Below are 27345 nucleotides of genomic sequence, written 5' to 3'. Positions count from 1 at the left end.
ACTACGCGCCGAGCTACCAACAACCACATTAACAGTGATCTCAGCTGATCCACATAAATGGGGTACAAACATTAACATAAGAATAACAAGAGGTAAATTGTATCAGTATCATAAAGCAATGTTACCCGAGTTCATGTCATGGTTACGTAAACAACTTACCGATAAGTAATTAACATTATAAAAGTTAAATTCGTTTCATCATAGTTAATATTAATCTCTATGCTTATTCTCTTTCATTTTATAGAAAAATTCTCTATGCAGAAAAACGTAAACATTAAATATGGCTGCTCTCAGCGGCCACGGTCTGCAAGTTTATTGGATTACTGTTATCTTATTAAGATACGATATTGATGTTTTTAAAATGTAATTTTATGAATTGTTAACTCTTAAATATCGCGTACGATTTTTAGTATATTATTAATTTTAGTAATTTTCTCTTTAAATTTTTATTATGTTTTCCTTGTAGCAGCTGTATATATATTTTTTTTTATTGGAAGTTATTGCCTTCCTTTATCTCGTGTGCTAAGTGTGTTGAAGATTAGATTACGGTTATGTGTTAGAAGTGTGTATATAATGTTGGAAGTTGGAATAAGGGTTGTTAGGGGCCCCGATTGGGCATGGGGCCATCAAGACGATGGAGAAGGACACTGCGGTACTGTAGTTGAATTGGGAAAACTAGGAAGCCAACAATCCCCGGATAAAACTGTAGTTGTGCAATGGGACTTGGGTACAAGAACTAATTACAGAGTAGGTTATGAAGGTTGTTATGATCTTAGAGTTATTGATAACGCTCCTGCAGGTAAGAGGCTGTTATTATTATTAAAAATAATGCAAATTCATATTTTACAAATTAAGTCTTAATACAAATTTTTGTAACCCATACTAGTTAAATTGTTCCAAAGAAAGGATACACGAATTACAGAGTTTGAGAAATAGAAATTCTGATCAAATTCTGTCAGAATTGCAGAGTTAGAATTGGTTAATTTTCTGAATATTTCTTATATAACTTTGGTTTTATTGTATATCATATGACATACAATAAAGGTCTATTTTGGAAAAGTCTGATGGCATAGAGATGTGCACTGAAACTGAAGTACATAACAGTTAGATAGTGCTGGCATATTTGAGCCCAATTTTAATGTAATCCTTTATGCATAGCAGAAGCTGTTTATTCTGTAGGTTATTATCAGAGTGATAATAACCTGTTTAATGGCAACAGGATTTGGATGAAATTGTTAATTTGATTAAGATAACAGTATAAAGCATTTGATTTGAATAGGAACATGTGCTTTATAATATAATGAGATTGAGTAATTGTTTTATTTTACACCATCACTTCTATAGAAATATTTTGGATTTAATAGGTGCATGTGAGTGTGATGACAAAATTGTAATATTGAATCCCATTACTGTAAGTTATATACATGAAACCCTTATATCTGTGACATGTCATGACCAAGCTCGACTTGTTGAGACTCTTTATCTCAACAATTTTGAGACATGGCTGGCCGTATAGTTAATAGATTAAGTCATAACTTATGTAGTAGTTATAATCCTATCAAATAGTATATGTCTGTGCATGTGCAATGTTTTGAGGAGAATATCCACTTGAAGTACAAAGAGGATGTTAGCCCTTTTATAAACATCCAAGGTAAATGAGAGGTGGGGTAAAAAATAAATATTTTATCCAGACTATTTCATAATTATATAGATCACATCAGGAGTGAATAGGTGTGCCATTCCACAGATAAAAAAATTAATTACTCCAGCCATTTGCCTAGATGGATCAAAAGAATTAATGGTAAAACTTTGGTCAGAGCTGTTTCATATGTACAAAAATGATTTAAAAAATGAACTGGAAGTGGTTTAATTTCATTTTGAATAAAAATATAAAATAAATAATATAACAATATTAATATAATATTGGAGGTGAATTAAAAGTAGGATATTCTCTTTCAATTAGAGCTTTTAGATTTCATTGCATTTCCGTACTTTTCTTCTTTCCGTTGTTTACAGTAATTCTTTTTTTTTGAGACTGCTTGTTTTTGCTCATCTGTAAGTTTTCTGGAGCTGTTCTTTGGCTATTTATTTTCATCTAGTTAGAAAACCTAAATTGTTTTCAAAATTCTTTTCTATCTGTTATTATTTTTTTCCTATTTTTATTTAGTTTCTCTATATCTTGGTGCCACCCTATTTTTGTTCTATCTTTGTAAAAGTTAAATAATTGTTTTGTAAACCTGTTGTAAATCATTCTATAAATATGACCAAAAAACTTTGTTCTTATTTTCTGCATATCAGTTTCTAAATCTTTTATTTCTTAATAAATTTCTTTGTTAGATTTTAGCTTGTAATCTTCCTTTGTTCTTTTGGGTACAAAAATCTTCCTGTATGTAAATAATATATTATTTTAATATAGAAAATAATCCATTTGTTTAAATTGTTAAAGTATTTTTTTAAACTATATTGATCTATTTTAGATATTAAGTATACTTAATTCAAAACTTGAATTAAACTTGATTTTTTAAAACTCTTGAATCTTTATTTAATAATTACTGGTAAATGTCATTGTAGTAATGCTCATGCCTATGAGAATTGAGAATACTAAAGTATAAAAAAAAATAAGGAAACAAAAGATAATTTTTTTAAAAATCTGAAAATTTAGGGCCCATCTGGCCTGTCATAAAGCATTGCCATGCTGTTCTATCTTGCAAATTTTTTCTGAAATTTATTCACCTGACTTCTTAACAACTTAACATTGCTGCTTTTCTGACGCAATTAAATCTATCTGTTTCACACCTGCAATCGTACATATTCACTATACAACAAGGCTGTGTGTAGTGTTAGTCCCATTCTGCAAAGCAACTGGTTATTATGAAAAAAATTAAAGTTCAGTATGTTTTATCAGATCTCATAAATACCCTGGGATTCTTCAGTCTGCCTTCAGATTAATCTTTGAAGTAAAATTCTCCTTTTATCCATGCTGTTTCTTAAATAACTCTACATCATCCAGCACATTTTGTACTATGTGTTCAATTTATCTGGATCATATCCTAATGTTTTTTTTTATGTGAGAATTGTCTCAGGATAGAGTAGTAGCACTTGTCTGCTCAACTACTTAACATTTTTCCAGTTGTTTATTAGACGTTTATTGTAACATCAGTGGATTTTTCCAATTTTGTTAAAATCTGTATAGCTATTCAATCTTACTTAACCTAAACAGTTTTAGTGATTTGAATGGCATTGCATCTATACTTTCACAATATGTAACATTCACAATATCATTGTGAGTGTTACAGAAACACTAATCATCATTTAATGCATGAGTACTACAAGTTCCCTCAAATTTTTGGTATCGTGTTAATAGTAATGGTATCATTGATAATGATAATAGTATCATTATGAGAACACCAAAGTGATTTTATGCTTGGCTAAAACTGAATACTATTGGAATAAAAAAACTCATCTTACCTTTTGACTGAGAACAAACAATCTTTTCTATATAGCTTGAATTAGCTCCAAGTGATTTTTCTTCTTCTGTGCCCAAAGGTACTCCTTTAAGGCCAATTTTTTAATGATGATATTAAGAAGCGTACAGTAAAGAATTTGTTGTACTCATAGCTGTTCAATGATTAGTGCTCAGTCATAATCATATATTTCTAATATAAGAGCTATTCATTTCAATTCAGCTGTAGTCTAATAAATGACTCGGCTAACTCAATTCTGTTAGGCAACTATTAGAACATGAATTGGGGAAAGTTAACTCCCTTATGAGTTTTTTGACACAGCAATAAAAAAAATTTATATTTAAAAATTTTTTTGTTTTTTCTTCTGTTACTTGTAAAAATTTAGTGTTTATAAATTATTTCTTTCTCCTGCAATAATTCAGACAATGGTGATTTTAAAAATGTCTAAATCAGGGTAATTTTTGCACCTACAAAAGTCTTAATTTTTTCATTTTAAAAAATTACTATAAAAGCATCACTGTTGTTGCAATTAATACTTTGTAAACATAGTTCAAAATTATGGAATATATTTTTTTCGTATAATTCAACACATTTAGCAATTTTAGATAACGTATTTATCATTGCTGAGTAAATTTTGCACCCGTCGTAATTTAACTGTGATTTTCTTTACATTTTTAAAAAAGCCTTTTTTTTCATTACATGTAGGGTGTTCAACTTAAAAGAGGCCCTTTCACTCAGTAATTTATACTAAATGCATATTTTTGTTAAATATATATATATTGTGAGATGGAAAAAAATAATGTTGATGTTTGTATGACTGGAGCTGGAGTGGGTAGAAGTGTTTATAGCCTGCACATTTGAGTATTGCCAGCCTGTGTTGATAATTGGCCTTCTTTTAAGGTGGTTATTATGTATTCATGTGGTGTTTTTTAAAAGTGAGGTTGAAGAACATGTATTCATGATGACAACTTAGAGTTGAAATCTCATGTATGTGTCTATGAACGTTCAGTGAGAAATTTAAAAGGAATTACAAGTGAAAAGTATTGTTCAGAAGTTATTTAAAAAATTTCATGGAACAGATTCGATGTTAGAACAGAAATGTGTTTTACACAGGTCAGTTTTAACAGTGCAGGTTGTACAGGACATTAAAGTGGCAGTTACAAGATCTACTCATAAATCTTTGTGGAGACTAAGGAGGAAGAGCATTTCTCTGGGTTCAGCTCACATTGCAGTTAGGAGAATGCTGAAATGTTATCCCTATCGATTGCAGGTTTTCCATGAGCTAACTAATGCTGATTATGCTAAAAGAGTTTACTACTGTCAGTGGTTCAAGAACTTGGAATTTTAGATCAATTTTAGAGGCAGCATTAGAATTTTAGATAAAGTGTTTTTGATGAAGTGGATGAAAGATGGTTTCACCTTGGTGTGAATGTTAATAGTCGGAACTACCAGACCTGGGGTACTGGAACCTGAAAATTTAACTGTGGATGTTGCCATCTACTAAGAAATTATTCAATAGTTTGTAGGCTTATTGCAAGAGGATGAATGTGACGGCGCATTGCAACAGGACAGCACCACTTCCCATGCAGCTCACTGTACTATGAAGATGTTAAAGGATGTTTTTGGTGGAAGAATCATCTCTAAAGGATTGTGGCCACCATGATCCCCTGATCTAACTAATTCAGACTTCTTTCTATGGGTTTACTTAAAAGAAATTGTTTATAGGAGCAATCTATTTACCACGCAGGAATTGAAGACAAACATTATCAATGCCATTCAGGAAATAGACAGGGTTCAGCTAACAAGAGAAGTCAGGAACATGGCCAAACATATAGAGAAGTGCATAGAAGTGGATGGACATCATTTTCAACACCTTCTGTAAATCATTATATAAGTGTTTGCCAATAAACTATATTTATAGACCAAACTAAGTGACTGCTTTTTTTAAGTTGAACATCCATTATATGTTAATCTCACTGTAGTACATCCAGAATCATCAAACCATGCAAATTCATATGTGGTCTGGACATAATATTGTGATAATGTAATAAAAAATCTGACATTTAATGAAAACTAATGTTATAAAATAAATAATGTGTTCAGTACAGGTTATAATAAAGCAATCTAATAAAATAATTAAAAGGCACGCGTATGCACACGCATAAAGTGCTCATTGCATGTGTGGTTCAATGAGCTTTTTGGATCAGCTAAGACATGTACAGAAATGAAGTCTGTAAATCTTTATAACTAAAACAATTAGGCAGTTGTTAAAAATAGAAGCAAGATTATAGTGTGGCATACTATTATACTGCTATAATAATGCAAACAAATATAGTTTTTTAAATATTTATTGTTATTGGTGTGAACTATGCATATAATTAGTTAATAATGTAGTATGCCATGAGGTTTCTATTTTAATTTGAGTTAGTGAAGCAAGTAGTTAAAAGTGATAGTACTAGTCGCATCACTCTTTGGCATGCTGTTGACTATAAAATGGGGTGGTTCTAGCCGCCTGAACTTAAACCACTTCATGAGGTAGACCCTTTGGTCTAGAGGGTTGCATGCTAACCCTACACCAATAAAGCCAGTGATTCATGCAAGATTTTTAATATTTCCATCTACTGTCAAGTTTTATTCCTTAATTATTTAAAATTCTTCTGTTTACCTTACCTGGTCATCAGGTTTATGTATTTGGTTATTACAATATAATCTTTTCTTTATTTTTTGTTTTATAAAAGTAAAAAATAAGAGTTGATTTCATTTTTATGTGAAACTGAATTATGATAGTTATTGTATATTATTCTTATTACTTTATGGATTGCAGGAGTCAAACATCACAATATTATTTGTGATGGGTGTAAAAAACAAGGAATTCCAGGCATTAGGTATAAATGCACACGGTGTTATGATTATGATCTTTGTTTACAATGCTACATGAATGATGAACATGATTCTAACCATATTTTTCAAAGATTTGACACTGCTAATTCAGTTGGGTGAGTTACTGATATTTTATTAATTGTTTAAGTTTATTCTTGACTATTTATTTATTTATTGTATATAATAAAATTTTATTGTTTGAATATAATTGGAATATTTTTATTAATTCTTTAGCCTGGAAATGCCTCTGAGGAATGGGAGTGCTAAAGTTCCATTAAAAGGAATATTTGTTGGTGCTAAAGTTGTGAGAGGACATGACTGGGAATGGGGTGATCAAGATGGAGGAGAGGGTATGTTATTGTAACTAAATTTACTGTAATTTAAGTGTTGAAACTGAATTTTATGTTAAGTATTTCAAAATTTTGTTAATACAAGGTGCGACTGGAAACTTGAGACAGGTGCTGCCACTGCTCAATAGGAGGGGGCAGGATTGCTCACGGGTGTGGAAAGTGAAGCTTGTTTTGCTTTTGAAATGTACTAAAAAAATCACTGTGATTTTTTTGTTCAGGCGAGACAACATTCTGGTGAGTGAAGATCTGTTTTTGGTTCTTGGCAGATTATTGATTTTGCAAAATGTATGAGAAACAGAACAATGAGTTTGTGTCAGATTTTGTTTCAAAATCAGAAAATCAGTTTGATATAATGACTGATTTATTCATTAATTATTGAGGATGATACATATGTGTGAATGATGTTTAATGATGGATGATATGTATAAGGAATATGTATGTTTGCAAATGAAGTATAGTTTTGTACAGTCTCAGTTCAACCACTCAATCTCAGTCTCAGTTCAACCACTTGAGATGTGTGGTTAATTGAAACCCAACCACCAGAGAACACCGGTATATCCATGATCTAGTATTCAAATCCATATAAAAGTAACTGCCTTTACTCAGCTGATTTCAAAGTCAAGAGTTCTAAGGTGCAAATCCTAGTAAAGGCAGTTACTTTTATACGGATTTGAATACTAGATGGATACCATTGTTCTTTAGTGATTGGTTTTCAATTCATCACACATCTCGGGATTGGTCAACCTGAGACTGTACAAGACTATACACTTCATTTAAATTCATACATATCATCCTCATTCATCCTCTGAAGTATAATACCTTACGGTGGTTCTGGAGGCTAAACACAAAAAGAAAGAAAGATGTATTGAGATGATGATCTACATCTATACATGCCCAATGTAATGTGATACTTCAGTTTTCTTACATTATTCATTCTATAATAGTTGTAGATTTTCCGAATGGATTTTCTGTCTTCTGTTATAGATTGATGTTTGCAAAAGAAAAACTGGCCTTTTTCTTGCATGTAATTTTATTAGAGATTTAACATTAAGTAACCAAAATGTTTCCTCATTCAGTTTGATAACAAACTAATTATTCTATATTTATTAATGTGCTTAGTGACTGATTTGACATTTTTAGCGTAAATACTGATTTAATTAGTACTGTATTTATTTGACCTTTTTTAAAAAAATTACGCACATCATATTACTTGTCAGTAAATTAAAAAAAAAAAAAATATTTCCTTTGTATTTCAAGATTTCATTTTATTAATTTCTCCATATTATGATTGCTTACTTTTTATCTTTTCTCAAGAGTTATCCTGATAATTTTCATCATAATATTGACATTTTCCTTTTAGTCATTGAACATTTTCTGTGGTATTTTTTTTACAGATCCTAACCTAACATATTGTAATGTACAATTTTATCTCAGTATGTAATATGATTTGTATTATATAGGTATTTAGTATATATGTATGTTGTATATACTTTTAGTTTCTTTCACACACTTTCAACTATTCAGTATTTTAATTAATAATTTTCATCAAAAGGAATTTTATCTACTTATTGACCCAGTTATGTTTATTTATTTATGAATTAACTACAAGCTGTTGCCTAATGCAGTCACTACTATTATTTGCTTTGGACAAGAAATGTTGAAAATACCAAGCCTACCAAGATTTGAACCCAGAACATGCCTGATGAAAAACAACAGTGCTACTATTCTGTCATGGTGAAGTGTCAGACTTTCAATATAGTGATTTATTTATATAGTTATACAAATAATTAATATTAAAATATTTTTTTATACATAATTAAATTATCTTTAATTAAAAGAACTAGTGATAACTTCTACATATTTATTAAAAAAAAAAAATTATATATATATATATATATATATATATATATATATATATATATATATGTGTGTGTGTGTGTGTGTGTGTGTATTACCCATCAACTATCAAAAATTTTTCTTTATATAAAATTAAATGAAAAAAACTTTATGTGCAAATGATAATCATAGTGATAAGGATGTGATGGCAGCAACAACAAACAATTACATTTATAACAACAATTTTAACAAAAGTTATCATCAGTAAATAAAAGATATAAAATATCTTCATCATAATCATTATAATTATTATTAAATGTAATAATAGTTTTATACTTATACGTTTATATAATTATCATCTCAAAAAAAATTATATTAATTACATTTATGTACAAGAAAAACCTAATAGAATATACTCCAGTGCAGTTTTTAGAGCATTAGTCAACATTAAGAAAATTCTTTATAATATTAACTAATTTTGCTTAGCTGCATACTTTATACACAGAGCAATTTTGCTTATTTATCAGTGTCTCACAGTTCTACAGATATAAATTCTTGATTATTTTACTGCCATAATTTGTTACTAAAAGTTACTTTATCATTGCTATTAATCATATTTATAATATTTTTTTCTCTAATTTTTTCATATACAGGGCAGTGTATGAGAAAATCTCTATCTCTATATTCTTATGGACAGTTGTTTAATTTTCAATTTCACACAAGGTAATCCTTCTTCTTGATTGAGAAGTGAATCCTTTTGTGAACAGTCATAGCTTGATGACAACATTTATTTTTATCTCTAGACGTTTTATAATTTAACTATTCATCTTATTGTATGTTTTATTTAACAATCTTGTTTCTGGGGGAAACTCTCGTTCTTGAGTACACTTTACATTCTTCAATTAAAGACTTATTAACCCGCCTGATTGGTCTAGTGGTGAACGTGTCTTCCCAAATTAAAGACTTATCATATCTCTTTATAGATTGTGATTAAATAATATTTTTAAAATGACAAAGTAATTAAAATGATCCTTTAACAAATATACTTGTTCCCAGTTACATCGTTTTGATATTTAAGTGTTACATTAAAATATGTTTATTGTATCTTTTGTTAAATATAAATATTATTTTGGGTAGTCTGGTTAGCATTGTATAAAAAATGTGTGATTTAAGATTTTATATAGTCTTTTATCTACGCCCCATTTAAGTGTTTCCTACCTATTAATAGTATCCATTTAATGAAGTATAAGTATGCATTTTCTATTTCTTTTATACAATATAATTCTTAAATTTACTAGCCGTATAAAATTAATAATAAATATAGAAATAAGTAGTATTTAATGTTTATTTTACTTTTTAAGAAATCATTGAAGCAGTTTTTCTTTATTAACTCTTTATTTCTCATTCATAAATGATTTTGTATTAAATTTATACTCTACCCTAACAAAAATTTACTCAAAATTTGGCTTTCCCTTAAAAAATAATAGGATTATTGTTTTTTTAATGATATTTTTTTTTATTAATTGTTTTACAGAATTAACCTAAGCACTTGAGGCTATTTCAACCACAAAATAATGAACAGTATTTTATTTTTGCATAGCTTAAAGTGGACTTAATTATTATCCTGTAATGCTGTTATAGAAATTTGTTTTGGTTCTATATTTCTTCCCTTTCTCCAGTCCATGTTTGCTCTGTTATATATTGTTCATGATACTTTTTACATTTAACTACTGACGTCTAGTATCCTCAATTTTTCCAGTGGTTATGTATATAGAATTGAATCAAAGGCTGCCTCATATTCCACAAAAACAGCATTCATATTTATAAAAGGAGCAATTTTTAAATAATTGTATTTCATAATTAAAAAAATTGCCTTTCTTGTGAAGAATTTTGAGGATTTGTATAATTATTTTTATTTGTTAATTTCTGTTTTTTTTTTGTTTTTTTTTATGTGATACTCTTTAGGTAAGACTGGCAGAGTAATGGATATCAGAGGTTGGGATAATGAATCGGCTCGTTCAGTTGTTAACGTTACTTGGACGTCAGGATCAACAAATGTATATAGGTTAGGACATAAGGGGAAAGTTGATATAAAATGTGTTCAAGAAGCAACTGGAGGAAATTATTATAGAGAACATTTACCTATATTAGGTAAGTTGAAATAGTATTATCGTTTTTGTTATAATCCTTGATTTGTGAATTGTGATTGTGGTGTGTAATTTGATTAATAGTTGTACATCACTGTTAAAACTTAATGATTTGTTTATATTTTGTGGAATAAAGATTATTATTATATAATTCAAAGTTGTGCGTTTTTAATACTACTGTTTTCCTATTAGGTTCAGTATTATTCTGTAGCTTGTTAATATTTTTACCTGTCATTAACTGTATTACAGTAAGTGCTTTTTCTAATGTTCCACAAAAAATTAGTAATAAATTATTACATTTATAAACTTCTATAAAATTAATAATCAAACTTGTAGCAAAACAATAAAATATATAATTTAATTTATCAATTTTCTTGACATAATTGATGTTTTCTAACATTTTAATCCTTAAAATATTGAAATTTTTTTGTATTTACCTTCTATCTTGTTTCTTTGAGGAAAATGCTCGTTGTAGTAGTTTTTTTATGTAAATTTATTTTTGATGCTAGTGTATCTTTCAACTCGCGTACAATGCTGGATATTAGAATGTTCATTTAGAAATTCTTTTCTGAAAACTTTACTGACTAAATAAATGTATAATTTAATAACTTAATTAAAGATTGCATCAACCACATTTTGATCAGTAACATTTTTATGTTGTTTTATTTTAAAATATGGATTTTAACTTTTTACAGTACATATATTTCACTCATTAGTAAATCGTAATTTCACTATATTAGATGTTCATAAACAATTCTAATAGTATTTTATGTGGCATATTTTTTTATAATTATATTCTGGTTATAGGAGGGTTATATTGTTACCTGGTGCATTCATTCAGTAGTAATTACTACTTTTTTTATGATTAGATATTGCCCGTTACTTTAGTTATAAAAATAAATGGTGATGTATTGTTGATAGTGAATTGTAATGTAATACACTATAATTATTATGTTCTAATTTTTGGTATGTTAAGGTCATCGACTGAGTTCACAAGTAAATGAATGTGTGCCAAATGCTCCAAGAACATTAACATTTAACCAAGGAGATAAAGTCAGGGTCACAATGGATATAGAAACATTAAAGGGGATACAAGAAGGTCATGGAGGGTGGAATGCAAGAATGGAAGAGGTAGATGATGTGTTATATTATTATTATTTTGTCAGTTTTTTTATGTAGTGAATGAATATTATTTCTATGAGAGTCTTATAGAAAATATTAATACGCATTGGTACACAGGTACTTTGCACGACATTGATCATAGGTGTGTTGAAGATCATTCGGTTTCTGTAACTTGTTTGTCATTACACTGCCTTTGAAGCTTTTGGGTTGGTTTTTATTAAATGAATAATAATATTAAAAATCCCTCAGTGTGTGAGGTGAGATCTGTTATTTGATCTCTTAAAGCATGGTGTTAAATATCTGTGACAATGAAATGTTTCTGCGTTTGTGTTGTGTGATAACCCATGAAATTGTCACTTTGTATAAAAAAAATGGGTTCCATACATGCTTATTGATTAACACAAAACAAATCATCTGCTTGCTACTATTTTAATAGTGATGTGAAAGTGAAGGCTATGAATTTTTCATTTGCATTATAGCAGATTATGAACTCGGATTTTCCCAAGCGGAAAGCAAACACCAATTGATGGAGTGGCATCTTCTTTCTTCTTTTTCACAGTCAAACTAAAAAAAGTGTAAAAAGTGGCTTTCAACTTGGAAAGTTGTACTAATAGTGTTAAGATCGATAAGGCCTACTCTTTTGCTGAGTTTATGACATAAAGAAATACAGTGTAAATATTGATAATTAAGGAAATTACCATGGGCAGTTCAGAATCACAGGAAAGGCCTGGTTGCTTTTGTAATCCTTTTTTCTATGACAGCACCCGTTGCCCACACTGCTGGCCTTACTACATTACCTCTTGATTGTTTAAAATGTGAAATTTTAAATAACTGTGCATAATCGTTGCTGAAATTGCATCGAAGGTGGCGTAAGTGTTAGGAGTGTGGTTACATACTTGTCAGATACTTTTGCATATAGCAAAGTGTTGATGAGTTGGGTTCCATGTCTTCTCATTGAGGCATAAAGAAATGTTTGGGAAGGCATCTATCAGCAGCTTCTGAATCACTTAGAGGATGAAGGATAGGGATCATCGGACCACATTGTGACTTACAACAAAATATGGGCCCACCACTACACCCCAGAAAGCAAGAGAACAAGTATGGAGTGTAAAAAAGTGGGGAGGGAACACCAGTCAAGGCCAAGAAATGCTTGTCAGTTGGACAAGTTCTGGCAACTGTTTGGGACTCAAAAGATGTTTTGCTGATTGATTTCTTGCATGAACAAAAGACTAAATGCGACATACTACTGCCAGTTTTTGGTTGAAGTCAAGGGCTGCTTATTGCAACAAATGATATCAGAAACTGATTTTCTACATCCTTCTCCAAGACAACACATGGCTTCATATAGCAGTTCAGGCTTGTGATAAACTTGCTAAAATTCATAAGACACCTTGAATACCTACCATACAGTCTAGATTATCACAGTGTCCACATGTTTGGTTTGCTGAAAGAAGCTTTAGGAGGGAAAAGATTCAAAGACGATGCTGCAGTCAAGGATTATTTGTGCTGTTGGTAGTTGGGTAGCCATATCTTTTTTTAATGAGGGCATCTGGAAGCTACCTGTCCAGCGGAGAAAATGTATTTCTGTTGAAGGAAACTATGTAGAAAAATAAGGCAATTTATTTGTAATTTTATTTAAAAAATATCAATAAAGCTATGCTTTTTTGGATGACCCTGATATGTAGTCATAAAGATGTTTGCTTTCCATACAGTATACTATATAAGCGAAGTATGCTAAATGGGTGAAATTTTCCTTGTCAGGGTTTTTTGCTGATCTTGACATTTCAGGAAGTCCCTTGTAACTCTAAAAAATATAATTTTAGCCTTGAAAAATTCCTTAAAGATTATATATATATATATATATATATATAATATTTGTTTACACACTACATATATTTGTCCTTTCTTTGCTTGATATCTTTAGACTGGATTGACCAGTAGTTTAAAATTAGACATGATTAATTTGTATGTGAGGCATTCATGCCATTTAATTTTGGTCATAATTGGTCAGAGTGGCAGGAGGTGGTAAGGAGCAAAAAATACTCTTTTCTGTTGTTTCTGCAGTCACATTCTGGTACTAATTAAATAATATCGTTATACTGATTTGTCTTTGTATATATTAATTTAATTTAGGGCTATTTAGTTTAATTTAGGGCAATTTAATTTAGTGGTAGGGGGTAATAACCCTAATTTTTTTTTTTCATCAGTTATCTTGCTTGACACCTTCAGATTGGATTTATAAACTTTTATGATGTTTGATAACTTTTGATGACTTAAGAATGTGAGATATTGACGCCATCTAATTTTTTGTGAAATGGTCTCTTTGGGTTCTTTATCTCAAAATGTTTGTTCAAGTAGAATTTTTTTTTTTTTTACATAATTTACTATCTCCGATGAGGGTTATTTTCTTCATTTCACCAGAAACTCTTTAATGGCTTTTTTTATAAAGATTATTTACAAAGATCACACTCACCTTTGGGATGCACTCACACATGTTATTTAATGACGGATTTTTCATGATCATAGATTTTTTTTTTTAGAATTTTTGGTGTTGCATTGTTCATTTCTGTTTTGCAGTAGTGGGGTGGGAACCCAACCCACCGGGTTGGTCTAGTGGTGAGCGCGTCTTCCCAAAATAGCCTATTTGGAAGTCGAGAGTTCCAGCGTTCAAGTCCTAGTAAAGCCAGTTATTTTTACACGGATTTGAATACTAGATCGTGGATACCGGTGTTCTTTGGTGGTTGGGTTTCAATTAACCAAACATCTCAGGAATGGTCGAACTGAGAATGTACAAGACTACAATCATAATATCATCCTCATTCATCCTCTGAAGAATTATCTAAACGGTAGGTACCGGAGGCTAAACAGGAAAAAGAAAAGGGGTGGGAACCCAATTAAGTATAATTTAAAAATTATCTACTTTATTTTAAGATATTTTCCTTAGGAAACATTATTTTCATGTGGGTTGTGAAAATAATATATTACAATTAATTTTTTTAAAAAAAAGGTTGGTATCAAATATCTATTAAGTTTTTGTTTCTTTGTTGCAGTATATTGGTAAAATTGGTGTGGTGCATAGAGTAACTGATAGAGGTGACATCAGGGTGAGCTATGAGGGATGCAATAATCGTTGGACATTCCATCCTGGTGCTTTGACTAAACTTGATACTTACAATGTTGGTGATCTTGTTCGAATGATTCATGATGCTAACTTGGTTAAAGAGTATCAGAAGGGTCATGGAGAATGGATCGAAGTCATGAGATATGTTAGTATGTTTTTATTTTTATATGTTGAAATAATTAATTTTACTAACATATGTTAAATTATTATTTACCATAATTTTGTGAGGAAGATATTGTTGATTTATATTTTGTTATTATTTCTTTATTGGTCTAAAAATTTACAATAAAAGTTTTCATTTAAACCTTGGTTATTTATTGAGTCAGTCTGCAGAACCTTTAAATTTTATTTGTGTAATTTCATGTTATACATTATATTTTATATTAGTGCTGTACTGAGTATAGATGCACATTACTGTAATATAATTCACTATGTGGATCATTTTTTTTTAATTTTATGTTTTATAATTGTTCATACTACTAAATATTCAAGGTACTGTAGTAATTGAAATTTTATTTAAAGTATTCAATTTTAATTTAAAGTATTTAAATTTTATTTAATCTATTTAAAATAAATGCTTTAAAATGAATCTTGTATATAACATAGGTCTTGTATTCTTTACACTTGAGATTTTTTTTTTTTGCTTGTTACATTTCCACATAAGCTTGAAGCTTGAGTATGGGATATGGAAATGGAATTTTGTAGCATATGAAAATACGTATGAATCTCAGACCAGGATTGAAATCTGCAACCTCTGGATGAAAGGCTGATTTCTAATGTATTTTTTATATGCGTACCTAAGAACTATTCATGTTATAGTCAAAATACCATGCCATAATTTGAGTTTATAGATGGAAGTGATGCAATCCTCTCCTCTCATTAAGCACGTTAGCTCTTTTTTTTCTGTATCTTGGTGTTCTAGCATCCAATTAATTCTCTTTAATTATGGTTAATAATTAATATTATTGTTAATTAATTTCTTTAATAAGCAGACCTGGCTGCACTTCCAGAACAACTCAGAATTAAATCTTTATTAATTTAATGTTCTAATGACTTTAGTGACTGTGTCCAGATGAAGAATGCTTGTCCCTACAATTCATCTCACTACATTGATTAATACACTTTAATTTTACTGATAAATAAATTTTACTTTACATCTCAAAGACTGTGGTGTACTCACCACAGTCTTTGAGACCACAGTCTATGGTTAAGATATAGATCTATGGTTAAGATGGTCTTTGAGACCACAGTATGGTTAAGATACTAAGATCTTAACCATCACGTAAGGAAGTCCTTGGATGGATACACATACTCTAATCTTGTTTGGTCATTTACCATGAACTTTCTTGTAAAGCTCAAAATTTTTTCTTCCAAGATATTTTTCATGCAAGATATTAATTATTAAATTTCATTTTGTCCCCTTATAAATAGAAACTTGATTTGGATGACATCATCCATCTACAGTCCACTTTGGAGATTATCAAATCTTACATCATTGAAGAGGCTGATGGTGATGGTGATTGGAGAGTCCTTGGCATAAGTTATGACAGACAGCCTTTTCCCCATTCTAAATCAGTGATCTAATTAAATACCAGTGGCCAAGGCTCAGTAATTATGCATAGATTCAACCCTTGAGCTTAGTCTTATGTTGGAGATGCATCAGAAAGCTCCAGAGATGCCTAAACACACTAATGTTTTAGAGGGTTCAGTCATTGCTTCATAGTAGGTTGCTGAGTGGTTTTCCTCAACCTTATTGGAGCATAATATTTTATGTGTAATTTTATTACAGACTCTTTCAGCCTCTAGCATACAGTAGCGAACAAATTAATCCAAACAAAGGGAATTTATGTTCTGTTTTAGGGAATTGTTGTTCTGTGGCAGACTGCTTGCTGTTTGGTGTTTAAGGTTATGTTGTTAAATCATATACAAGCAGAATTGGTGATTTTTGTGCTTTTATAATTCATTGTCAGTTAGTTTTTGGTGACCTTGTGAATTTCTGTTATACGTTTTGTTATTAGTTTCTAATTAATACAATGGATATAACCCTAATGAAAGCAGTCAAAAATTGTTGCTCTGTCCCAACACAACAAATGACTCAAAGCCAGATCGTCAGTGAGTGTAGTGTGAGGTTAAGTACTTTAAATAAAATCATGAAAAGGTTTAGGGAAATAGGTTCTGTTTCTCCAAAGAGAAAAGGAAAATGTGGGTGGAAAAAGAAAACCACGCCTACACAGGATCAATTAATAATAAGAAAAAACAAAATTAATCCACAATTGTCAGCTCTTGACCTTAATAGGGACTTGAGAGCCAGTGGGAAGGATTAATTGGAAACCTAAAAAGAAGCAGTTACTGACACAAGTTATGAAGAGAAAAAGACTTCAATGGGCAAAAGAGCATAAATAGACTATTGAGATGTAGAAAAAAGTTATTTTTTCAGACAAGACTCATTTCTTTGTCCAAGGGGAGAAAGTAAAAGATGTTTTGGGGATGCTTTGCACATGAAGGGCTAGGAGCACTTATGCCTTGGATGGGATGGTGAAATCAGACCAATAATTAACATATGCGTAAGAAAAAATTTCCACTTATGCAGAACTCATTTTCCAGCAGGACCTTGCACCATGTTACACATCAAAGAATGCAAAAGAGTTCTTCAAAAACCAAAAAAAATTGAGTGCCCCTATGACCAGGGAACTCCCCCGACCTAAATCCGATTGAAAATTTATGAGCCATGCTAAAAAGAAGACTTGGGAAAATGAATTGCAGCACAAAACTGACCTGATTAGTTAAGTGATACAGGTTTGGTTTTGTGATGAAAAATTCAAACATCATTGTTCTACCTTAGTGGAATCAATGCCGGAGAGGATTAATGAAATAAGAAACAAAGGATGATACATAAACTATTAAATCTGAGTAAGTTTGACTATTAAAAATTTTCTGTTAAAAATACTGTGTTCGGAATAATTTTTTCGCCACTGTAGAAGAGATGTTAATTCCTGATTGTAAATGTGCAGACACCTACAAATCATTAGTGGCTATCTGATTTTCCTTTTATAAATGATTTTGTCCAGAAGGTTAAATATTTTATCTCAGCCAAAAGCTTCAAAATGGTGTCATTTAGGGTAAGGCCAACTTTTATAAAGAGCTACTTTTATAGTAATCAGTTACTTTTATATGGATTTGAAACTAGATTGTGGATACTGATGTTCTTTGGTGGTTGGATTTCAATTAACCACACATCTCAGGAATGGTCGACCTGAGACTGTAAAAGAGTACACTTCATTTAAATTCATACATATTGTCCCTATTCATCCTCTGAAGTAATACCTTATGGTGGTTCCGGAGTCTAAACAGAAAAAAGAAGTAAAGTATGCTCCATCAGGTTTTTTTTTTGTTTTTAGTAAAAGCAACACTTTTATTTTCTAAGTGTTAATGTCTAAGCTTTTTTGCCCACCAGCAATGGATTACATTCATAACAGTACAGAAAAAGTTTCCATGGATAAGTACATCAAGGATTTTATCATAGTTCTGTGTGCTTTTTTTTTTATACACATCAACAAGGTACCACAACAGTGGGGATATTATATATAATTTTTTAAGCAGTGAATATCTCTACTGTTACCCCAGCTACCCTGCTCTTACCCACTTCATGTGGAATGTCAAAATTCTCAGTCTTAAGGAATACATCTCTGTAATATAACTAAAACTGTGTTGATTATAAATATCCTGGATTGTAGGTAGATGGCTGAATTGGATCTCTTTTACTACAAAATTGAAAAAAATTACCACCAGTAGATTTTATCAAGTTCTCACAATTTTGCTTTTAATTTTAGAGGACATTTATTGTTTGCCAAATTCTAGTTGACTTGAAAAGGGCCAGCTTGTCACCATTCAAGCTCATAGGATCTGTCATATTGCATGAAGAGAATTTTACTTCTTGTAGAAGGACTTCTGGGGCCTTCTTTTGAGCTATGAATCTTCCTGTATTGTGTTTGAAAGGGATGGTAATATCGCTGCTAGTTTTATTGTTTTGAGCCTTCTGTAATAAAATCTTGCTACAAAAACGTATTTTGTTCTGGAAAGTGGATATAGATCCGGCAGTTTTCTGTGATCTCCATTGCACAGTGATATTGCTGCAGTCTTGACTGCAGGAAGGTCTTCTTTCAGCATATATATATATATATATATATACATAAAAGTGGAATCAAAGTATTTTAATAAAACAACCAGATTTTTTAGTATTCAGTATTGCTTAAAACTATTGATACATGCCCTTAAAACTAAGCATACTTTTTTCTTCAGCTACATGTGCTCACAGTGGCATACGTTTTTAGCAGAGACATCAACATTTTTCTTATATAACTTTCTCTATAACTATGCTGAAACAAATGCATTTTTACCTTACTTAATATTTGATTGTCATGCAGTATGATAAATTTTCTAAATCAGTTAAACCACTCTTTGCTGATACAGAATGCTTTCTTAGTTTCATATCTCTGGTGCTTAAATGCTATCTGGGCTTTTGTGCAATGCTAAGTAATTCTTTCTTAAGAATGCCCTACTATAATGTAGGTTGATTTTTTAGAACTTTAACTTTCTTAGTGAATTTATTATGCAATCAATTTGTAATTGATTGTGTTTTCAAGTATTTTTTATTAGTATTGGTGGCCTCCCTTAATTCAAATCATGGTTGACTGACAACTATTTTTTAACTGCTATACTATTTATAACAGTGAGTGTGGCTTAACAAGGATCACACTATATTATTGTTATACATATATTACAGATGTACAATAGAAAAAATATTAGCAGGTGTGCAGTAGTAAAATATTTGTCTACAAGCAATACAGCATGAGAACTGCTAAAGGCTAAGGCTAATTTTATTATGATGTGATGTGATTACTATTAAATAGTTGCAATTCATGATTTTTTAAATTTTTATTTACATTATTATTGTATATATTTTTTCTGTTTAGGCTCTGGGTAAAGTTGGAAAAGTAATGAAGGTGTATAGTGATGGAGATCTGCGTGTCTGCTTTGATGGGCAAACATGGACATTGAACCCAATGTGTGTACAACCTTTAGCTGTAAGAAATTCTGAAGGTGTTAACAATAAGGCTGAACAAGGACAGGATTACAATAGTATGTGAAGTTTTTAAAATAACTTATGATATTACACTTAAATTGAATTTTTTACTTTTAATGTAGTGTTTCCACAAAATTCCCTTCATTAAGAAAATCATGTTGGATAAATCACTGTAGATATCTCTGGTATGATGTAAGAAAATTTAAGAAGTTTCATTTACTATTATACCAAATATCCACTTATGTACCCTTTGTGACTCATATCAGGTACATTTGTTTAACAGATCTTTGTTACTCCACAGGAATAAACAGTTTAAAGAGTCTAATATAAAAGTTTATAAATCCTGTATGATTTTGTTGGAGGATGTCAGATCATCATATCACGTAGCAGTGCAAATACTCCAACTTATCCTAATATTTGCTTGTTATTGTGATTGTTAAAAAAAAGGGTGGAGTGACATATTTTCAATACTAGTGCCTATTCATATTAAAGCTATCTTACTCCCACTGATATGGTAATATTCTAAGATTCATATCTGCATATGAACCTATTAAAATACAAGGGTTGTAATAAGTATCATTATCTGAAAAATATGCATTCTTTAAATATTATTACTATTATTGTTATTAATGTATACCAAATTTCAGTCATAAAAGTTGTATGATGAGAGAGGTCATCAAACATGAAGACTTGGATGATTGTGCTTTGTAAAAACCTTCTAACTTTTTATGCATAATTAAACTCAAATTTTGTGAATCCTAGTGCCCAAAAGCATACTGTATGGTGTTTATTGAAACTCTTTCTAGACAGTGACAACAATCTCTTCATAACAAATGTATAACTTATTAAGAGATTATACATTATGTTACATTTGGTGAACAAATCTGTTGTGTACTTGTAGGTGATGATCATCCCATACTCTCTTCTAAAATTGTGTTGAAGAATGTTTGTAGTTTGGTTTCATGGAATCATTGGACACATTTGGCAATTAACCGGGTCATAAGTTAAAAAAAGTAATAATTGTGTTGTATAAGCAACATGTTCATGTCAAATATGCTCCATATATACTAGTCAAGCTTTCTTTATATTGATTGTTAAATCTTAAGAAGTCAGAGTTAATAACATTACTTGTCAATAGCCAATAAAAATGTTTATTGATTTATCTCAAATGAAACAAAACAACCATATGCCGCCCATCTTTCTACAGGAAAACTTACGTCTTCAATAATATTCAGTGATGTTACGGTAGAGCATGAGGAAGAGACACACATGTTTTATAATTACTCATTATCTGTGCACTGAATAATTGTAGTTGACTTTTTAGTACATTATAAACTCTGTGATATTGATCATTCACTATTAGGAATTTTTAAAAAGTAACAACAGTTTATTGAAGTGCAGAACATACTGAAGAGGTAACTAGATCACATAGATCCATAAGAATAGTTACTGTGGTTAAGTTCATTATATTGCACTTCACTGCTGATCCTTAGGAAATTAAGATTTGACTGTGATTAAAAGTCTATTGTAGCAACTACCTTATTGAATTATATAGCTTTTTAAAATTTGTTAACATTTATTATTTGACATTTGAAGACAAATTTAAAAAGTGTGGATTATTAACAATCTCACTGTTTGATTACAGTCTTTCGTTACAGTTTCAGTTTGTATCTGCTTTATATTCATATTAAAAAATTAGCCTCATTGGAAAACATTTCAGATTAATGATCAGATTGGAAAACATTACAGAAAGTCTGCACTCTCCTCAATCCTGTACAAAAACCACCCACATATTTTCATCCTACGATCAGAATGATCTTGTCATAAGTATTGGAGGAGTTGGAGCTTGAATGGGTAAAATTTTTAACATCAGAAAGTCGTAGATGGTGAATCGTGGAACGTTCAGATCCAACAGGAACTGGTTCACTGGGTTGACATCTTGGACTGTCTTAGACCTTGGCAATCACAGCTTTTTGTACTGCATCATCTGTGGCCTTCCCAATCGAGGGAAATCAGCAACATTACTCTTCTTAAATTTGTTAGTTAACCTTCCCACAGTGTTGTGTGATACTGGTTGGCATTTGGGATGAGGTTGATTAAACTCATTACTAACATCCCTTTGTGAATAACCTTCATAGCCATACAAAGGATGATTTCTACACATTCCTTCTGTGAAGCATAATAAGCTATTTGACTGGTTTCTGGAAACCATCTCAGATTATTTAATGGTGTTTATCGAGCCCAAAAAAATAGTTACTTTTCATTCTTTTATGTATTTCTCCAAGAAATAGCAAATAAAAGTGCACTATTTAAATAAGCTGCCAAAATGCTATCTTTAGCAATATGGCGTTGCTTTGGCTTCAGTGACATCGCACGTCAGTAAATAAACATCAAAAGTCACAAGATGAGTGAACATTCTGCTGTCTGTGTTATTTTTTACTGTGATTTACCCAAGAAAATAAGTTACAAATGGTGTGTAGTGTCAATGTGCACAAATACAGGGTGATTCAAAGAAACGGGAAATTTTGAAAGTTGTGTTGGTAGCTGTGGGCGATTGGTACCACTTGATAAGTGGCACCAGCCTCTCTAACCTAACCTGCCATTTAGTTGTCATGGATCCTTGAAGTGGTGTGCAACGTGTATTTGCTATCAAAGCGCTTTACAAAAACAATGACAGTGTGGAGGGAGCGCATAGAGAATTTCGCTGTAATTTTAATCTGGGACGGCACGACCGTGTTCCATCAGCACATGCAATTAAAACATGGATATCTAATTTTGAGGAAACTGGTTCGGCAATGAAAAAGAAACCTCCAGGCCGTGAGCGAACCGCCCGTACACCACAGAATGTTCAAGCTTTACAAGATGCTGTCACACGAGGTCCACATCGGTCAATCCGTCGTCTCTCAGCATCTTTACAATTGCATAGTTCAAGTGTTCGAAGAATGTTAGTGAAGGACTTACAATTCCATCCATACAAGTTGCAGAATGTCCAGGAACTGAAACCGAACGATGCAGTTGTGTGAGCACAATTCTGTAATGTAATGTTTCAGAAGATAAATTATAACGAATTAACAAGTTTGTTCATGAACTGTGGATGTCAGACGAAGCGCATTTCCACCTCAGTGGATTTGTTAAGCAAAATTTCAGATACTGGGCACAAAAAAATCCTACGCAGCTACACCAGTGTCCGTTGCACAGCTAGAAAGTGACCATGTGGTGTGCCATATCATCTTACGGTGTTGTAGGCCCTTATTTTTTTGAGGATGATAACGGTCTTGCGATTACAGTGACGTCGGCTCGTTACGTAGCCATGCTTGAAACCTTTGTTGTGGAACAACAAAAGAGATTTCCACCAATTCTTAACACAGCCCGGTTTCAACACAACTGAGCAACGTCACATACTGCACGAATATCGATGGCAGCTGTACGCCATTTGTTTGGACAACGTGTCATTTCATGAAATGGTGACACTAAATGGCCTCCCAGATCGCCTGATCTTAAGGAATTGTTACATGCACTTAAAACTCACGGGACACTTCCCCTGGACCGGACAACATTCGCCTTTCCATGCTTTCACACCTTCCTAATTCGGCATTACAACAACTTTTGAATATTTTCAACGGTTTATTCTCCGAGCAAGTCTTCCCACCCGGCTGGTCAGAAGCATTTATATTATACCAGTACTAAAACCTGGTAAAGACCAAACCAACCCCTCAAGCTACCGCCCCATTTCATTAACAAGCGTTTTGTGTAAAATAATGGAGAGAATGATAAACCGCAGACTCACATGGTACTTGGAGAAATATCGCTTTCTATCTCCAGAACAGTGTGGTTTTCGACAAGGACGATCTTCTATTGACCATTTAGTGTCACTAGAAACAGCCATACAAAACGCTTTCCTAAATCGCCAGCACCTCGTCGCTGTATTCTTCGATATAAAAAAGGCATATGACACAGCCTGGCGACGTGGTATTCTTAACACTCTCAAAGAATGGGGAATCAAGGGCAATATGCTTGCTTTTATCCAGGGATTCTTAAATCACCGAACGGCTCGTGTTCGTGTGGATGATTCGCTCTCAGATAGTGTCATCTTAGAGAATGGAGTGCCCCAAGGTAGTGTATTAAGTGCCACCTTATTTTCTGTAGCCATAAACAATATTACCAAATGTGTGCAGGCTCCTGTCTCATGTTCTCTATTTGCTGACGACTTTGCTATTTACATTGCAAGCCGTTCAACACCTACAGCAGAGAGACTACTGCAGAACACTATATCTCACCTTGAAGCTTGGTCCAGGATTACTGGTTTCACATTTTCATCCGAAAAAACAAAATGTGCCGTTTTTTCTCGGCTACGAAACCCTTCTATTCCGCAAGTTTTTCTGAACGGAGAGACTATTACTATTTCTACCTACGTCAAGTTTTTAGGTTTATTTTTTGATAGCCGACTTACTTGGGTCAAACATATAAAAGAATTAAAAACAAAATGTTCCAAACTTCTAGATATGATGCGAGTTCTTACTAACACCAACTGGGGAGCCGATAGGTCATGCATGATACGTTTTTACTATTCCTTTGTTCGCTCCCGTTTAGATTATGGTTGTGTCGCCTACTCTTCAGCTCGTCAAACCGTGCTTAAAATGCTGGATAGTGTACATCATGCTTTCCTTCAGCTTACCACAGGCGCGTTTAGATCAAGTCCTGTCGCAAGCTTACTTGTAGACTGTGGTGAACCATCACTTTGGGATAGACGAGACCAGCTTTTATTATCTTATTTTGCTTGTCTCCGAGGACAGCCAAATCATCTGGCTCTTGACTCAGTCTTTAGAAATCCTAATCTAGGAAAGTATGAGGACCATCCACGTCGTACTGCACCTGTAGGTGTCTGAACCCAGCGTCTGCTGCAGCATATAAATGTTGACACACCGTCATTCTTTCCTACATATCCTTGCTCATATCCTCCATGGAGAGTAAACCTTATAAATTTTAATTTTGACCTTACAACATACAATAAACAATCAACACTACCTATTGTCTTCCAGCAAATGTTTCAGTCTGTTCTCTGCAAGATGAAACCAGACGCGGTTGTATACACTGATGGATCGAAACAAAACGATACAGTTGGCTGTGCATTTGTTGTCAATGAAAGAACTTATATGTTTGGTCTACCCGGTATTACGAGTGTGTTTACCGCTGAACTATACGCTCTAAATAAGGCTCTAAACATCATTAACCCTAAATATAGAAAAATTCTTATTTGCAGTGACTCGTGTAGTGCTCTCCAAGCCTTAAAAAACTTTTATTCCAAACATCCTATCGTCATTGAAATTTACAACGCAATCGCTGAGTTGAATAATCGCAACACAGAAGTAAGTTTTTGCTGGGTCCCTAGCCATGTAGGGATTCTAGGTAATGAACATGCAGATTCCGCTGCCAAAGAAGCATGTAACCAGCCTCCTTTCACCACCCGAGTTGCTACTTTTGATTTCATTAACTATGTAAAACAATCATTAAGAGCAAGGTGGCTGGACGGCTACCGTTGATAATAAACTTCGTCGGATTAAAGATTCTGTGTTACCATGGGACTCCTCATACAGAAAACCCCGGCGTGAGGAAGTAGTTCTCCGTCGATTGCGGATAGGACACAGGAGGGTCACACATGATTACCTGATGACAAGAGGACAAGCACCCCTATGCGCACGATGCAACTGCCCCATGACTGTGCACCATATACTCGTGGATTGCACATGTTATGCGGCGTTGCGTCGTGAATTTAATTTACCTAGAAACTTGTCTTGTGCAATGATAATGAAATTTTAACCCGGATGTTTCTATTTCTGCGTAGTGCTGGGTTAATGCAAGAAATTTAATATTGTTGCTTATATTTTTTAATGCTTTTAGTTTTTAAATAAGTTTTTTCTTTTTTTTCAATGAGTTTTTGATTTTTTTATCCGATTAGGAGCCTTTTACACTCCTTATCGGAATTTGTTAAATTTTATATAGTTATTTTTTATTTTTATTTATTTTTTTTTTAATATTTTAAAGACTGTCTGTGATATTAGTTGTACGATTTTAGTAATGTTAGTTTTAAGTTTTATTACAACCTTTTAATTTTTATTTTTAACCTAGTCTTAATTATATAATTTGTGTTAGTTCTAAGTTTTATTTAATTTTGTTATTTTAGTTTTAACTTTTATATTAGACCTTTTATGATTTTTAGTTTTTTTTTTAGTCTTGTGTTATCCAAGAATGGGACCTTTACACCCATCTTGGACGTTGTAAAATTCTATTTACTTTGATCTTATATTAGTTTTTACCTTTGATATAAGTTGTAAGTTTTATTCATCTTTTAAAATAGTTTTAAAACATTTAATTTTCTATATAAAAAAAAGGATCCGGGCGATGATAACGCACAAACGTTTTTCGCCCTAAAAAAAAAAAAAAGATCGCCTGATCTCTCAGCTTGCGATTACTTTTTGTGGGGTCACCTTAAAAGCAAAGTGTTCCACAGTAGACCTGCTACAACGGAAGAACTGAAGGCAAAGATCCGAGAAGCAATTGCGGAAATTCCAGTTGAGATGTTATGTCAAACCATGAACAATTTAACGAAGAGACTTCGTGAGTGTTTACGTAGAAGAGGAGGTCACCTGCAAGATGTCATCTTTAAAAAATAAACTAAAATGTATGTATCCTAAAATGGCAACATTTGTACAATTACATGAAATAAAATTCATTTTCTAAAAAAAATTTTTCATTAACGTTATTTAATTTTGTAATTTCCCGTTTCTTTGAATCACCTGTATATCAATAAAGACACTGGAAAATCTATTTGTATGTCTTCAAAAAATGCCAAAATGTGTAAAAAGTGGTTACAACTTGCTTGCAGAAATCTTGATGATATATTGGATAATTCAACTGTTTTCTTTTGTAAAGACCACTTCGATGTAAGTAGCATATTATTATTAATGAGTATTTCATTGTAAAGACATAATATTTAGTTTATGGATGGTCTATTTTACCAACACGTTTCAGGTTAGAATTTAATGTTGTCTTGCCTAAGGGTAGTCCTTAACATAACCTATGATATTTTACATTATCATAACAACCCAAATTTATGCTATAGGTATTATTTCATCTTAATAGGTTTAGGTAGGTTACTAAGTAAGTTGGTAAAGTATTTACATTGATGTTTTCACATTTCTAAGCTTAGCAGCATAAAAATCAGGGTTATTTTTAAAGAAAACTCCGACCATAATGGCATCAACTTTAGACTGGTTTCTGTTGTCTGTTTTCACGAAGTTGCTCTACGTGAAAATCAGGTAGAATACAAAAATGTAATATGGAA

General features: G+C 31.9%; 1 protein-coding gene across 1 annotated transcript in view; it reads left to right on the top strand.

Annotated features, from left to right (window-relative positions):
* Nucleotides 1-313: 313 nt before the first annotated feature.
* The window catches only part of mib2 (E3 ubiquitin-protein ligase mind bomb 2), a 53109-nt gene continuing 26077 nt past the window's right edge, over nt 314-27345 (top strand). The window contains exons 1-7 of the mRNA XM_075357818.1: nt 314-799; nt 6289-6460; nt 6579-6694; nt 10496-10681; nt 11654-11808; nt 14850-15065; nt 19894-20059. Of these exons, the coding sequence (XP_075213933.1) occupies nt 574-799; nt 6289-6460; nt 6579-6694; nt 10496-10681; nt 11654-11808; nt 14850-15065; nt 19894-20059 (1237 nt within the window). The 5' untranslated portion in view covers nt 314-573. The remainder of the gene's footprint in view (nt 800-6288; nt 6461-6578; nt 6695-10495; nt 10682-11653; nt 11809-14849; nt 15066-19893; nt 20060-27345) is intronic.

Source organism: Lycorma delicatula, chromosome 2 (assembly GCF_047948215.1).
Source record: "Lycorma delicatula isolate Av1 chromosome 2, ASM4794821v1, whole genome shotgun sequence".
NCBI lineage: Eukaryota > Metazoa > Arthropoda > Insecta > Hemiptera > Fulgoridae > Lycorma > Lycorma delicatula.
Note: the sequence above shows the minus strand (reverse complement) of the source record. Positions and strands in the feature narration are given on the sequence as shown.